Source organism: Eucalyptus grandis, chromosome 3 (assembly GCF_016545825.1).
Source record: "Eucalyptus grandis isolate ANBG69807.140 chromosome 3, ASM1654582v1, whole genome shotgun sequence".
NCBI classification, from domain to species: Eukaryota; Viridiplantae; Streptophyta; class Magnoliopsida; order Myrtales; family Myrtaceae; genus Eucalyptus; species Eucalyptus grandis.
This window is the reverse complement of record NC_052614.1, coordinates 25,367,459-25,382,182: the sequence shown is the minus strand read 5'-3', so window position 1 is coordinate 25,382,182 and position 14,724 is coordinate 25,367,459. Positions and strand designations below refer to the sequence as shown.

The following is a 14,724-nucleotide window of genomic DNA, read 5'->3' as shown; positions in this document are numbered from 1 at the left end:
TATTGCTACTCTTGTGGTGTTCTCGGTCACTATGCATCCTATTGCAATAATATCCCATATGATGAGGAAAAATTTGAAGGGAGGGACAAGATGTATTACGGACAATGGTTACGGGCTGAAGTCAAGGAACATAGCCCTTTTTGGTAGGCTTTCTATGAACTGAAAACATCTCAAGATGATATCGAATAGACCGTACTTGAAACTCCTCAATTAGGGTTGCTCTTACTCCCTGCTGCACAATGCGACATTAGCAAACATCATGTTCCTATGAACACTCAGAGAGCTTCGAATATTAAAACTTCAACAGCAGACTTTTTCCCCAAATCCCCCCAAGTTGATGTTCTGAACAAGATGATTCCCCCCATACCCCTTGCATCGGCAACAAAAACAGATGTCCAAGACCTTACAGCTGCACCATCATCTTCCAAAAAATCAAAAAACCTAGATTGCAGACCAAGACTTCTCCGGTAAAGATATGCTCCCTACGAGTCATGCCTGGTTCTATCAAACTCTCTACATGAAAGTCATTTGTTGGAGACTCCTATATTTGAGGCCGAAAGGGCTACTGATTGGGCTGTGGTGGCTTGCCCGATAAGCCACCGTTTGAAAAATGAAAATCCTAAGCTAGAACTATCAGGGATTGGGCAATTCTTTGACAGTTCAAGCTCTAAGAGCCTTAGTGGCTCAAGATTGGCCCATATCATCTTTTTGATGGAGACTAGGAATCAGGAACCCGTTATTAAGCAAATCCAATGGAGGCTAAATTATGACAACAATTTTGTGGTGAATCCCCAAGGTTTGGTTGGAGGGATGGTTATGTTCTAGACAGATCAAATCTCTCTTACTATTAATGATTGTGACTCGCACTTTATTGATACAGTTTGCTCTGAAGATAGTAGTGCAAATCATATGCGTCTTGCCCGTTTGCATGCCCCGGTGGTATATTCTCAGAGACAAAATTTATGGGTAGACTTGAGGCACCTTAGCCACTTTAATTATCTTCCCTGGGTGTGTATTGGGGATTTAAACGAAATCTTAAATCATTGGGAGAAAGTTGGCAAAAGACCAGTTCAGACATACCGGTTGCACTCTTTTAGGGAACTACTACATGATTGTGCTTTGATGGATCTCGAAACAAAGGGCTGCGCATATACTTGGGTAAATAATAGAAGCGGAAAGGAAGTAATTAAAGAAAGACTGGATCGAGCTTTGTGTACTATTGAGTGGCGATTACATTACCCAGAAGTGTTGGCTTTCCCTACCATAGGCTCGGATCATAGTCCGATTCTTTTAACTACCAAATCCAATATAATAAGAAGGAGAAAGACCTTTACCTTTGAATCCTATTGGCTACAAGATGCAGAGTGTCATGAAGTGGTATCCGAATCTTGGACAGCTTTGTTGACACCTAAATTTTTGCCCAAAAATATTTCATGTTAAATTCTTGCATATAGATTATTTAGGCATTTAATATAGTGTTTTAAATGGAATATGTTTTTACTTTAAAAGAAAATTGAAAAAAAAAAGATTAAAAAAAAAAAGTTGGGGCCAATGATCTAAATGTGACTAGTCAAGCCCAGAAGGTCGATTGGAATTCAAATGGCAAGTTGGGGCCAAAATGCAATTTCCAAAAGTTGAGGGACCAATTCGCAAATTTTGCAAAATTTGCGCCCGAGCCCGTAAATCATCATCTTGGTCACCAATTAAGTTGAAATTGAATTTGGGCCAACTTGAATCAATCAAATCGAGCCAAAAAGACCAAATTTGCCTTGAATTGGGTATTTTTGGATAAGAAAATGGCTAAGTTTGAGGGACTTTCTTGCAAAATTGGGTGGGCACAATTGCAAAATTTGGTTGAGATCTTAAACTACTATACATTTACTTTCTAATTGATCAAAAACCGCAGCCAAATTGATGGATTAAAGCACTCAAACTAGTTACCAATACCCAGCCCACAATTAGGTCTTAATTCGGAGCTGCTAAGTAGGCATATTAGCGGCCCCACCATATCCTCCTCACCTGCCCAACCAGCCCGATCTCTGCACGTGATGGAAGACCATCATTGGTACTGAAATTGGATGAAAATTCGCCAGGGATAAGCTGCTGCCAACACTGGAAAATCGCAGCAAAACCTGCACACTCAACAGCTGTAGAATTGAAAAAAATTGGCTAAGTCAGAGAGTGGGTGAAGTAGCCCTGTTGACAGGCCTGGTAGGTGGACAAAAGGCTGACCCAAAATCCTCTAATTCAGGGGATAAGATCACGGAAGCAAGGTCTTTCGAGGGAGGAGAGAGAGGAGACGAGAGGGAGAGGAGAGAGCTCGGAATTGCTCCCCAAAAGACACCTTCAGAAGCAACTCCAGAAAAGAAACCCAGAAATTCCAGATCTACCTTTGGAGAGAAAAGTGAGATTTTCACAACCCTTCAACCAAAATTAGCCAAAACCTTCAACTAGAGAGTGAACCTTCACTCAAATATCTTTCCATCCATATGTCGCACGTCCTAAATGGAGATCGGAAAGGCCTCCTAACGCCCCCCCGAAAGACACCCTCTAGGCGGGCCAGGAAACACTGAAAATTTTTCTAAGTGTTGAGCCCAGTTGGTCACAAGTGATGAAAAGGCAGTGTTTTTTGAGAAATTTGAGAAACAAATGAGGAAAATATTGGCTTCTACCCCAAACTAGAATACATATATTTTGGCTTGGTGTCAATTTTTCCAACAAAAGACGTCTTGAAGTCTAATTAAAGAGGTCAACGAAAACCTTCGTTGTCAGTTCTTCTTTTCTGCAGATCTCATTTCCAGTTGAAGAAGCCAACTTCCACGTGCTTCCAGAGGACAATTTCTCGGTTTCCTTGGCCAAGAACCACTTGAAAAGGAAACTAGGAAGTAAGTTAAGCATCCTAGATGTACGTATTTTTGAGTTTGAGCATGTTTTGATCATGAAAATCAAGAGGGAAACCAGCCCGGAAAACTGATTTCTGAGGTTGAAATTCTTCTAAGTGTTTGAAATCTCTTCAAGAGTGTTGCATGTGTGCTTCTTGGAGAGGTCGTTTTGATGTTGTTCGGTGAGTCATTCTCTGTGATGTTTATTGCATTTGAAGCTCATGTTACCTACTTTCACTCGGATCAATTAATGTTTCCTTTAGATCTCGTATGCGATGAGTGTCGGGCCTTGAATATGGGCATGTAACCTGTTTGTTTGACTTGGGTTCAAACCCAGATTTGCAAAATCAGTTCAAACCCGTGTATTTGAGGATGATTTTAGCTTGGTTCTAGTGTTTTTTTAGCTATGATTTCTATCTAATCTTGTTCTTTGTATGTGGTAGTATAATCTTAATACTTTATTTCCACATGAGATTGCTTATGAGTAGAGATTGAAGGCTGCAAACATGGCTCGAGGAGGCTATTGGGGCTAGTTTAATGCACACCAAGTGTTCGACAAAATGCCCAAACTAAGCTTCGATCTTGAAACGGTCGATTTGAGCTTGATTATCGTGATATTCATGTGCTGTGTTACTCCATGTTAGCATAGATCGGTTTAAGGAATTATTATTATTTAAAAAAAAATTTTAAAAATAGAAAAATATCAAAATTTCAAAAATATCAAAAAAATGTTAGATAGCATCAAATTAGGATATAAATGACATATATGAAATTTTCCTAATTTTAAAATGTCATTTTCCTAATTTAATGCTATTTTGGTATTTTATAACCATTTTTGTAAATAATTCATTTTGCGTAGATTAAAACTATTTAAAGTAATTTCATGCATATAGAGTAATTGCATGCATATTTGAATTCTCATTTTGCTCATGGGGTCCTGTCCTGGGGCGTGATAATAAGGCCATGTAATATTATTCGCTCGACTTGTATCGGGTTTACCTTTTCCGCGTTTATTTTCAAGTCATTTCAATTTCTTAGATGTTTACTTACGCGTCGCTTTTCATTAATTTGAGTTTACATTTCTCTTTTAAATTATGTTAGGATTAGTCTAGACATTAAAAAAAACTACAAAAACATTTGCATGGACACTTGGTGGTTTCATAAAGATTATAATTGGTAATCAAGAATGTGTGGCCATTTAGATAAATAAATTTCCAAGTTAGTGGTACCGCAAGGGCGCTAATAGAAACATTGGCGTAAACAAGTCCCCGTTCCTAGAAATCTCTGGTTGCGTAGGAATCGAGACACCACTCCGTGTCTCGATTGGTTTCTAGCCGACCCCAATAGGCTAGTGGCGACTCCTAGAAATATTTAGGTTGTTAAGAATTGAAATATGAAATCCAACGTTGCGCGAGGTATGGGCTTGGGAGAGCCCGCGCCTAATTTAGGGCCATTGGTCCGCTTCTTTAGGCAAATAACCCTAAACCTTCTTCCTTTTCCCCCGGATGAAAAAAAAAGAGGTTGTGACAAGCTTCATCACTTAACAACTCCATCATCTCACAGTAGCTAAGGGCCACAACAAATGCGCTGGCCAAGTGGAACAAATTAAAATTCACTTAAGGTCATCATCAAATACATCTTTTGTAGTAGCAACTTCAACATTGTATAAATCAACCTGTTTGCAATTATGACAAAGACCAGATCACTCCTTTGAAGTAGAAAATTTAGAATATATGGTCACAAGAAGAACAATACTGGGCGATGCACTCTAGGATTAATTGGATGAGATGGGGGATAGAAACTCGAAATATTTTCATATAACCACCATACAAAGGTGAAGAAGAAACAAAATCAGCATCTTAAAGGATGAAAATGAGGAGTGGATCCCTTAGCTAGAGCAGGTGAAGCATGCGACCCTTACTTTCTTAAAAAATTTTACACTTCAGTAGGACAACACAACTATAGACCTATTTTAATGCAATATCCTCAAGTAGTTTCAGTAGTAATGGATACACAATTAACAACAGCAGTTATGCAGAGGAAGTAAAGACCACATCATTTCAATTAGGAGCCACACGAGCACCAGAACCTGATGGTTTGAGTGGATTATTTTACCATAGTCATTGGGACATAATACATGACGATGTGTTCAATTCAGTTCATAATTTCTTTACTATAGGTGTGATGCTAGCTTGATATTAACAGAATAGCCATAACTTTGATCCCCAAGATACCAAACCCTGAGAGGTTAGATCAATTTCATCCTATTAGCCTATGTAATTTTATTTACAAGATTATTTCAAAGGTTTTGGTGAATCGCTTGAAGCATTGGCTATCGGAGCTGATTTCCAAAGAACAAAATGCCTTTGTATTAGTCAGACAAATACAAGATAATATCCTCATAGTTCAAGAGGTTCTTCATCAATTAAAGATTAAAAATAGGAAGAAAAAATTTCAGGGGGTCTTGAAATTGGATATGCATAAAGCCTATGATAGGGTGGAGTGGGATTTTTTGGAAGCTTATCTATGTCGAATGGGATTTCAAGAGAGGTGGGTAAATTGGCTGATGTAGTGTGTTACTACGACCTCTCTAAGTGTGAAACTCAACAGCGAACCTCTTAGTTATTTTCAACCATCACGGGGACTCAAACAAGGCGATCCTCTCTCCCCCTACTTATTTATTTTGTTAGCAGATATGTTGTCCACCCTCATCAAGCAAGCTATTGACATGGGCAATCTATAGGGAATCAAACTTAATAGGTGGTGTCCTACTTTATCCCATTTATTCTTTGCTGATGATGCTATCTTTTCCCTTGATGGTACACTCGGGAATGCCAAAACTTAGCAAACATCCTACAACGGTATTGCCTAGCTACAGGTCAAGAAATAAATAGGAACAAATTTGGTATGTTCCTAAGTAAAATCTACCCTTAGCCTCTTAAGATAAACATGGCATAAGAATTAAGGGTTTCACTGTTAAACAAAACAGGCAAATACCTAGGCATACCTTCTGATTGGGGATCATCTAAAAAAGACATGTTCACTTGGATTCTAGGATGAGTAAATGCTAAATTAGAGGGGTGGAAAGCAAATCTAATATCTAAAAGAGGGAAAGAGGTTCTTTTGAAATCAGTGGTCCAGGCATTACCGCAATATGCAATGACAATTTTTAAAGTTTTTGTTTCTATATGCAAATCTGTAGAACAAAAAATAGCAAGGTTCCGGTGGTAAAAATAGATTTGGAATTCATTGGAAAAGCTAGGAAACTCTTAAAGAGAGAAAAGCTAGAGGGGGAATTTCAGAGACTTAATCTCCTTTAATAAGGCCTTATTGGGTAAGCAAGCTTGGCGTCTCTTTCAAAATCCTTCAACTTTGTGGTGCAGTGTTTTTAAGGGCTTATATTTTCCTTATACAAATTTATGGAATGCTGATAAGGGGTCTAGACCTTCATGGGGATGGCGGAGTGTTTTACTTGGAAGGGATTCTATCCGACAGTAGCTTCAATGGTAAGTTGGTAATGGTAAAATGATCACAACTAGAGAGGACAAATAGCTGTCTATGGGCATTCTAGGAGGACCAGCGGCTAGAGAAGAACTAAAACTAGTAGCAGATTTTCTTATTCCTGAGCAGAATAAGTGGGATGTCCATCTTCTAAATTTAACTTTTCATGAAGACATTGTCAAGGAAATACTCACTATAAAGCTATGGCTGGCTTCTACTGACGATAAACTTCTATGGATTGAAACTCATGATGGACTTTACACTGTGAAGAGTGGTTATCTTTTCATCCGGCAAATAGCATCCGGAGAGGTAACCTCTAGTGCATCTTCTTCTTATTAGTTACCTAGCAAGCTATGGAAGCAAATTTGGAAAACAAAAACAGCCCCAAAAATACACATTTTCCTTTGGTCGCTGTGTCAAAATGCGTTACCTACAAAGGACAACCTATTTCGGCGAAAAATTACCCCTGACCTTATCTGTAAACTCTATTAATCTAATACCCCCGAGACCCCTAAACATTTATTTATGTTTTGCCCATGGACTTATTATATATGGAGCCACCCCCAAGTGCAAATCAACATCTCACACTATAGAACACACTGCATAGATGCATGGCTAACTAATATAATAGAACAGAAGAGGCACATACCAGATTTTGAGATCATCATCGCTCTGTTATGGCAAACTTGGAAAGCTCGGAATCAACTTGTCTTCCGCCATCATTGTACCCATTTGGATCAACTAGTAGATACAACCCTTATTCAAGCACAAATCAATCTTACAACTCAGTAGTAGAAAACGAGCATTGGGAACACTTACCTAAACCCTAATCAAATATGGCAAGCACCAAATCCGGGCATCATAAAGGTGAATATTGATGGCGCCTTTGCTATCACATATAAGATGGGATCGATCGCCAACATTGCTCGTGACCACACTGGCAGAATGATTGGAGGATTTACTCAAAGCGTTCAAGCCACCTCTGCACTAGAGATAGAGATACAAACGATGTTATGCACACTTCAGGACCTCTTACACAAAGGCGAAACTGACGCTAACTTGGTGATTGAATCTAACAATCTCATCCTTGTGGAGACAATCAACCGGGGATGATCACCGCCATGGAATTGCCGTGCTATGTTTGCTGAATGCGTAGCTTTGATGACCTATTTTCCAACCCTAATCGTGAAGCATTGTAGAAGGGACGCCAATGCCCTAGCTGATTGGGCCGCGAAAGCCCATGGATGAGGATACCTCTCCCCAAACTGGGTCAATTCACCTCCTCAAATTATGTTGGACTTGCTGTGTAATGATGCCCTTGTTAAGGGTTGTTCTTTTTTCCCTACTTGAATGGAAATACACTTTCTTTCGACCAAAAAAAAAAAAAAAAAATATCTAGGGCTTCAAATCAAAATCAGATTTGAGTTGTGGTTGGATGGGGGGCGCTCATAAGGCAATGAGAAAATAATACCAACTTCATCACCCTCTTAGCGAGACCAAGAACAAGACCCTTTTCACCCTAAATTGGAGACACATAACAATGTGAAGATGGCCACATAAGTGGCTCTAAGAACTTATTTGTTGTGGTTCCTACTAAATAACTATTTAGGCATCACATTAGCATTACCTACTTAGAATAACAAGCTAAAAAGAATCAAATTGATTGCAAAAATTCAAAGATCTAAGCTCCATTTATGTCGCGAAAATAAATAATGGGGAAAATATTGTTTTAAAAATGATCATTTGTATTGCTTAAAATAATTAATTAATAAAAGATGATTTCATTATCAATAATAATTTATGTCTAATCATCTTCATGAACAAAAATATTTATTTGTTTATTCATTTTTTTAAATGATAGAAACGATCTTATTTAGGAAAAAAAATTTAATCATTCATTTTTTGTGAAACAAATGAAATCTTGAAACACATTAGGGGCCTACACAACCCGTGGGTTTTCTTTAATGAGAGGAAGCACGCACAAGCCAAGAAGCCACACACGGTGAGAAGCAAGCCATCATACGAAGGACAAAAGAAAGGACGCCATTGTTGTTTTATCATACGCAAGTGTTTTGCTTGAGCTTGAATATACGTGATTTTGTATTATGAGTTTATGTCTAAATCAAGTTATTTATTTATAAATACTTTAGATTTGGGCTTAAATCTAGATTTTGTAAAATATTCGAGTGTATGAGTGATTGTAACTCTAATTCTCCGATTAGTGAATTATTTGCCACTAATTCTTCCCATGAATGTAGGTATTAATACTCGGAACGAATCACGTAAATTTCTAATTTTTTTAATTTTTTTTTGTTATTTCTCCGATATTTTCTTTTTGACTTAATTTGCAAGATCTTGATGTTTCTACATAATTATTTTTACAACATTAGGTGATACGGTTTTGCTAATTTTGGAAAATAATCACTTCATTTAGCCCATGACATGTGTCCATATGGGTCCCACCTGTCATAATTTTTTTTTTAAATCTCTCTACTCTCTTTGGCTCTCTCTCTCTCTCTCTCCATTACATCTCTGTTTACTATCTTCCCTCTTCATCTTTTGTCCACTCCCCTCTCTCCCTTTGCAGCTGCAACTTCAAAGCTCAAACTCCATGGAAGCAAGCTTCACTATGAAGCCAGAGACGCTAGTCCTTGCACAATGCACTTCCCAATCCCAGTGTCTCGAGAGCAAGATGTCCAAGAGTTCCCACCACGTTTGGGGGGGGTTTCTGTGGATGGTGTCCTGATTGTGTAGTCCTAAAATCACATAACTTTCCATTATGTTTTGAATCTAGCAAGATGTTACTAACTTTGATATCCCTTTAGTTAAAAATAACAAAGCGAAAGAGAAAATTGCAAAATTTTATATATATTTCAATGTATGTAATAAAGAGTACATTAATCTATCTATAGGTTATATGATATGACTATCTAATACAATGTATCAATCAAGATATACACACAATCATAGGAAGACATATGTAATCTTGATAGATATAAAGAATCAACAAAATTTATCAAAGTATCTCTAACATTGAAAATTACTCTAGAAAAATCCCTAATTATGTCTAAACTCAATATGACTAAGTCAGCTTAACTTTGAAATCAAGTGAAACAATCTTTGATTGAGACTTGGCATATGAAGTTATGTTTGGCAATTGTTCATGGCGAAACTTTCAAATCTAGTTGGTCTTTAGATAGCAAGACCGGTGGTGGTGTTGGCTTTATGAAACAACAAGCAAAGTTTGAGAATCGGAAGGGAAACAGCAAGCGGTAAATGCAGCTAGCTTTGAACACAGTAACTAAGTGACTTAGCATATATGATTGGCATGGGAAAATAATTATTGAGCGACGCAACCTTTGTAGCTAGCCTTGAAAAGGAGCCACCTCTATGGAAAAAGCTTAATTGGGCAATGTGGTCAGTGCAATTAACATTGAAACATGACTATTATGGAATGAACTCGATTAAGTGCTTTCTCAAATAAGACTTGTGCTCACAAAGTATACAGTGTTGAGAGGTGATAATGCATTTATTTGGATGTGCAAGGGGATGGACTTATCTAGACATGCACTGGGTACTTGGGGGAATGTTATCCCGGTTTTCCACGAAGACCAAAGCCTTTAGTCACTGTTCGGACACCTCCGCTACTCAGCTTGGAAAATCGACACCATCATCAGAAGGGAATGTTAGAAATAATTAGGGATTTCTCTAATATAATTTCCAATGTTAGAGATATTTTGATAATTTTATTGATTCTACACGTCTCTCAAGGTTGCACATGTGTCACTCTTTGATTATGCATATATCTTAATTGATATGTTATCTTAGATAATCATATTATAAAACCTATAAATAGGCTTATCTACTCTTTGAACCACTTCTTGCTACGTTGATGGAGATTATAAAGGCCATTAGGCAGCACCTCTAATCACTCAAAGTCTTTGGCTCCAAGTGATGTTAGCTTTTGGTTTGTTATACTGGCACCTGTCAAAGCTTTCACTGGGCATGTAGTCATATCCCAACAGCCACATGACAACGATGGCCAGTACTCACGATCTCTGCAACGAATTCTCTCATTCCTAGCCTTGATACAAGAGAAACCCTCTTCCCTGCAATCTCAATTCTTGAAGTGAGTAATGCCCCTCTATAAACCCGGCCAAATCCAGCAGCTCGTCATACCTCCTCGTTCCTGAATTCTTTTGTGGCTAGATAGAAATATTTGTACTTGAACCCATGAGGATTGTAGTCACGTTCCCAGTCCTCTAGAACCTTTGCAAATTTTCTCTTTCGTCTTATCAGATAAAACCACATTATAGATAGGCATTGACAGAAAGGACAACATGAAAGCCACACCAGCGGTCAGCAGATAGGATTTCTCCTCCTCACATTGGGTAGTACAGGAAACTGGGACAAAACCAGACTATGAGCTTGTCCATTTACAATAAAGCCCCTTCCAAGGATATAATGAGAAGTTTATAACGAGCATTTTGAGGATGAGAACACCACGTACATGGTCTCCTTGATGATCGGGGAGAGATCAATGGACAGAGATAAAAGGGGAGTCTTCAGTTTCTCAAAATTGCTAGGAGCTCACGTGACATTGATTGGCTTTTTCACACCTCCATAATCCGCCGGAACTTGCATAGCTTCGCCAGTAATCAGGCTCTTGTTAGTGAAGACTCCACCGGGACATCCAGTATATCCTGCAGGAGCAGATTTTACGGAGGTTGGCCAGCCCACTGATGTCGACCCCAATTTGGTTATCTTTGACATCATGGAATTCACGGTTTTGGATTGTGTCAAATTATACTGTGACAATGTGGATCGTGGCAAGAGGCCGGAGTAATTACTAGGAAGAGCTCCTGGAAATTCTCCATCGGGAGCTATCATAAAAGCGAACCTGCAATCCCTCAGAAGTGGATACTCGTAAATCACATTGAAGATGAAAGTTGCGGAGAAAGAGTACACAGATCCTCTGGATGAGTGGTTGAATTTGATTGGGTCAAGGTAGAAGGCAAGACTGCTTTTGTTTGGTTGCAATAGTTACTTTTAGGAGGCCATTGCCATTGAATGCGGCTAAACCATATACGCTAATATTGGCTTACCGGAAACGTGAAACTGCTGGTATCGTGAGCTAGTACGAAGTTTGCCGGGGAGAAATTGCCAGATCAATCACGAGGAACATGTCCAGAAGGTGTAGGAATTCGCTGAATACACTACTGAGAAAATATCGTTTGAATCTCCAAGTATCAAGTTGAAACCAATGTAATTTCACCTGTCGGTACCCTGACTTGTGTTACGATATTCCCTATGAATAAAAAATTCACGTGTCAATTTAAAACTCATGTGTTAAATCATGCAAGCATTCAAACAAAGGAGGGAATTTAAGTTAATGCAGACATTCCCAATAACACGTAAGTATATACTGCAGAAATCGGTTCGATCCATAGAATCTTAAATTACGGTTTACATATACTCCAGAGTCGCAAACTACAAATACTTGACGCATAAGAACACTAGTTTGACAATTACTTCGATCTATGAAATGCGCTTTTAATTTATATAACAAGCTTCAGACTCATCTTCCACCAGAGAGGACAGAATTCGCGACAGAAGATATTTGTGAAAATGCCTTGTCCGATGAAGATGGATCAGACATGATAGACTTACTAAAACCTTCATGATACGCAAATTGCAATCCACTTTTTGAAATACCAAGAGATGATAACTCCTCTAATGCGAGATCCCCTTCCAGGTACTGCACTACTTGACGCATGCGTGATCTCACAGTTGGATGAGACTGGGAGCACAACAATCCAAGTTGCAACACTAGCTCCACCTCCTTTGCCACGAAGTCCGTCCCTAAGTTCGGATCTCTTGCCTCTAGTATGTCACCCTTATCCCAGCAAGAAAACACCCATTCCACCAGTATCACATCATCCTCCTCCTGAACCTCAATCGTTCTTCGTCTGCAGGCGACCTCGAGCAAAAATGCGCCAAACGCATAAACATCTGTGCTCGTAGTGGCCCTAGCTGTTCGAGTGTTCTCCGGGGCCATATACCCAAGAGTTCCCACCACATGGGTGGATTGAGGATCAGTACCGTGATCATAAAGTTTTGCAAGCCCGAAATCTCCTAACCTCCCATTTAGTTCTGAATCTAACAAGATGTTGCTAGCTTTGATGTCCCTGTGGATCACTACTTGTTCCCATCCTTCATGGAGATAATAGAGGCCATATGCAACACCTTTGATCACTCTAAATCTTTGACTCCAACTGAGGGTCACCTTTGGTTGGTTATAGAGGTACTTGTCTAGACTTCCATTTGGCATGTAGTCATAAACCAACAGCAATTCACCCTTCCGACGGCAGTATCCAAGAAGTGTCACAATGTTCCGATGGCGAAGCCGACCTATACTAACAATCTCGGCAATGAACTGTCTCATCCCTTGCCTCGATTCATGAGAAATTCTTTTCACTGCAATCTCAGTTTTCGAGGTGGGTAATACCCCTTTATAAACCCTACCAAATCCACCAGCTCCTAGTAGCTCCTGATCCCTGAACCCCTTTGTGGCAACATAGAGATCTTTGTACTTGAACCGATGCGGACTGTAGTCGCGCTCCCAATCTTCGAGAACCTCTGCGAATTTTCTTCTTTTTCTAATAGCATAAACCATGGCAAAGACTAGTATTGACAGAAAGAACAAGCATATGAAGGGCAGCCCAGTAGTGAGAAGAATGGATATCTGCTTTTTCATATGGGGTAATCTAGGAAGTTGAGACAAGTCAAGCCTATGAGCTTGTCCATTTACCTTAAAGCTCCATCCGAGGATATAATGAGTAGTTAAGAACGTACCGGTTGAGGAAGAGAACCCAACGTACATGGTCTCCTTAAAGATCTGCGAGAGATTGAGGGACAGAGACAAAAGGGGAGTGGTCGGTTTGTCGACATTGATCGGAGCTAATGTGACCCTGATTTGTTTGTGCACACCATCATAATCCACCCAACCTTGCATTGCTTTACCACTAACCAGGCTTAAATTTCTAAAGCCTGGAATATTGTTTTCAGTGTATCCAGCGGGGAAAGATTTTACAGAGACCAGCCCATTGACATCGATCCCGACATGGTTGTCATTGATATCAGATACTTCGTTGTTTAGAATTGTGTCAAATTCCACCGCGAAAATGTGGTTTGTGGCATTGCCATCGTTTGTTTGGTTGAACAGACCAAAGAAATGACCAGGCAGAGCTCCAGGAAATTCTCTACGAGGAGTTATCACAAAGGTGAACCCAGGACTGCCCATACGTGGATATGCAGGAATTATAGCGAAGACGAATGTGGTGGAGAACGAGTAGACAGCACCGCTGGATGAGTTCTTGAACGTGATAGGGTTGGGGTAGAAGGCATGACTTACCTTCTGTTCAGTCTCGTTGGTTAACCTCAGGAGGCCATTGCCAGTGAGTGCAGCTAAACCATCGAGGCTCAGATTCGCAGACCGGAAACCATGGTACGTGAAATCCCCGGTTTCATGAGTCGGTGCTGTGTTCACCAGTAGAGAAACCGCCAGAGCAATCACGAATAACATGGCTCGAGGCTGAAGAAATTAGCTGAATACACTACTCTAATGAGATAATTCAAAGTTCAAATAATGATCCAAACAACTTGCACAGCGTTCAATCGAGGCTCGTAAAATTTCAATTGTCAATGTCCCAACCGGTGCACCCCCTACAAACCTTCAACTGATTGGTCCGAGCCTTATGATTCCCCTATCGTGTGATTAACTGATTGCTCCGAGTCTTATCAGTGTTATCACCAACTTAAGGTTCAGTGAATGGCCGAAGTAGACCGAGACGTCCGTTGACGTGAGTTGATGATGTTTCGTCATCTTCGGTTAGGTCCTCGACGGGTCAATTACCGTTGGCGTACGATGCGAAACCGTGGCCAAGGAAGCGTCACGACAAGACAAGAATGGAGGGAAGGACAATGCCGCCACAAATTTCAGCCCTGTGTTTCACGTATGACCCTTCCGCGGTACTGAGAATGTTAGTACATGGAGTAGGAAAGCCTAATAATTGTATCGCAGAGGACGACGCAGTACTGAGAATGTTAGTACATGGAGTAGGAAAGCTTAATAATTGTATCGCAGAGGACGACCCGAAAATTCAGTGGGGTAAGTTGGACGTGTGAAAGATCCCATATAAGACAAACGGTGTGATGCAAAACAAATTAATATAACCTAATTAACTCATAATTCATTGTAACTTTTGAGTGAATGCAAATCCAATTTGATATATTAATATAGAATGATGCTTGGATTGAGGGAGAACACATCTAATAAGTT

At 39.6% G+C, this 14,724-nt stretch overlaps 1 protein-coding gene across 1 annotated transcript; it reads right to left on the bottom strand.

Annotated features, from left to right (window-relative positions):
- Positions 1-11,784: 11,784 nt before the first annotated feature.
- On the bottom strand, positions 11,785-14,180 carry LOC104437013 (L-type lectin-domain containing receptor kinase IV.1). Its single transcript, XM_010049865.3, has one exon. It carries the CDS (start codon positions 13,966-13,968, stop codon positions 11,962-11,964), a length of 2,007 nt encoding a protein of 668 aa, XP_010048167.2. The 5' UTR covers positions 13,969-14,180; the 3' UTR covers positions 11,785-11,961.
- Between the last annotated feature and the right edge of the window lie 544 nt (positions 14,181-14,724).

Excerpts from the sequence above, each read along its gene's own strand:
- LOC104437013 (XM_010049865.3), bottom strand. The coding sequence starts at position 13,968 with ATGTTATTCGTGATTGCTCTGGCGGTTTCTCTACTGGTGAACACAGCA.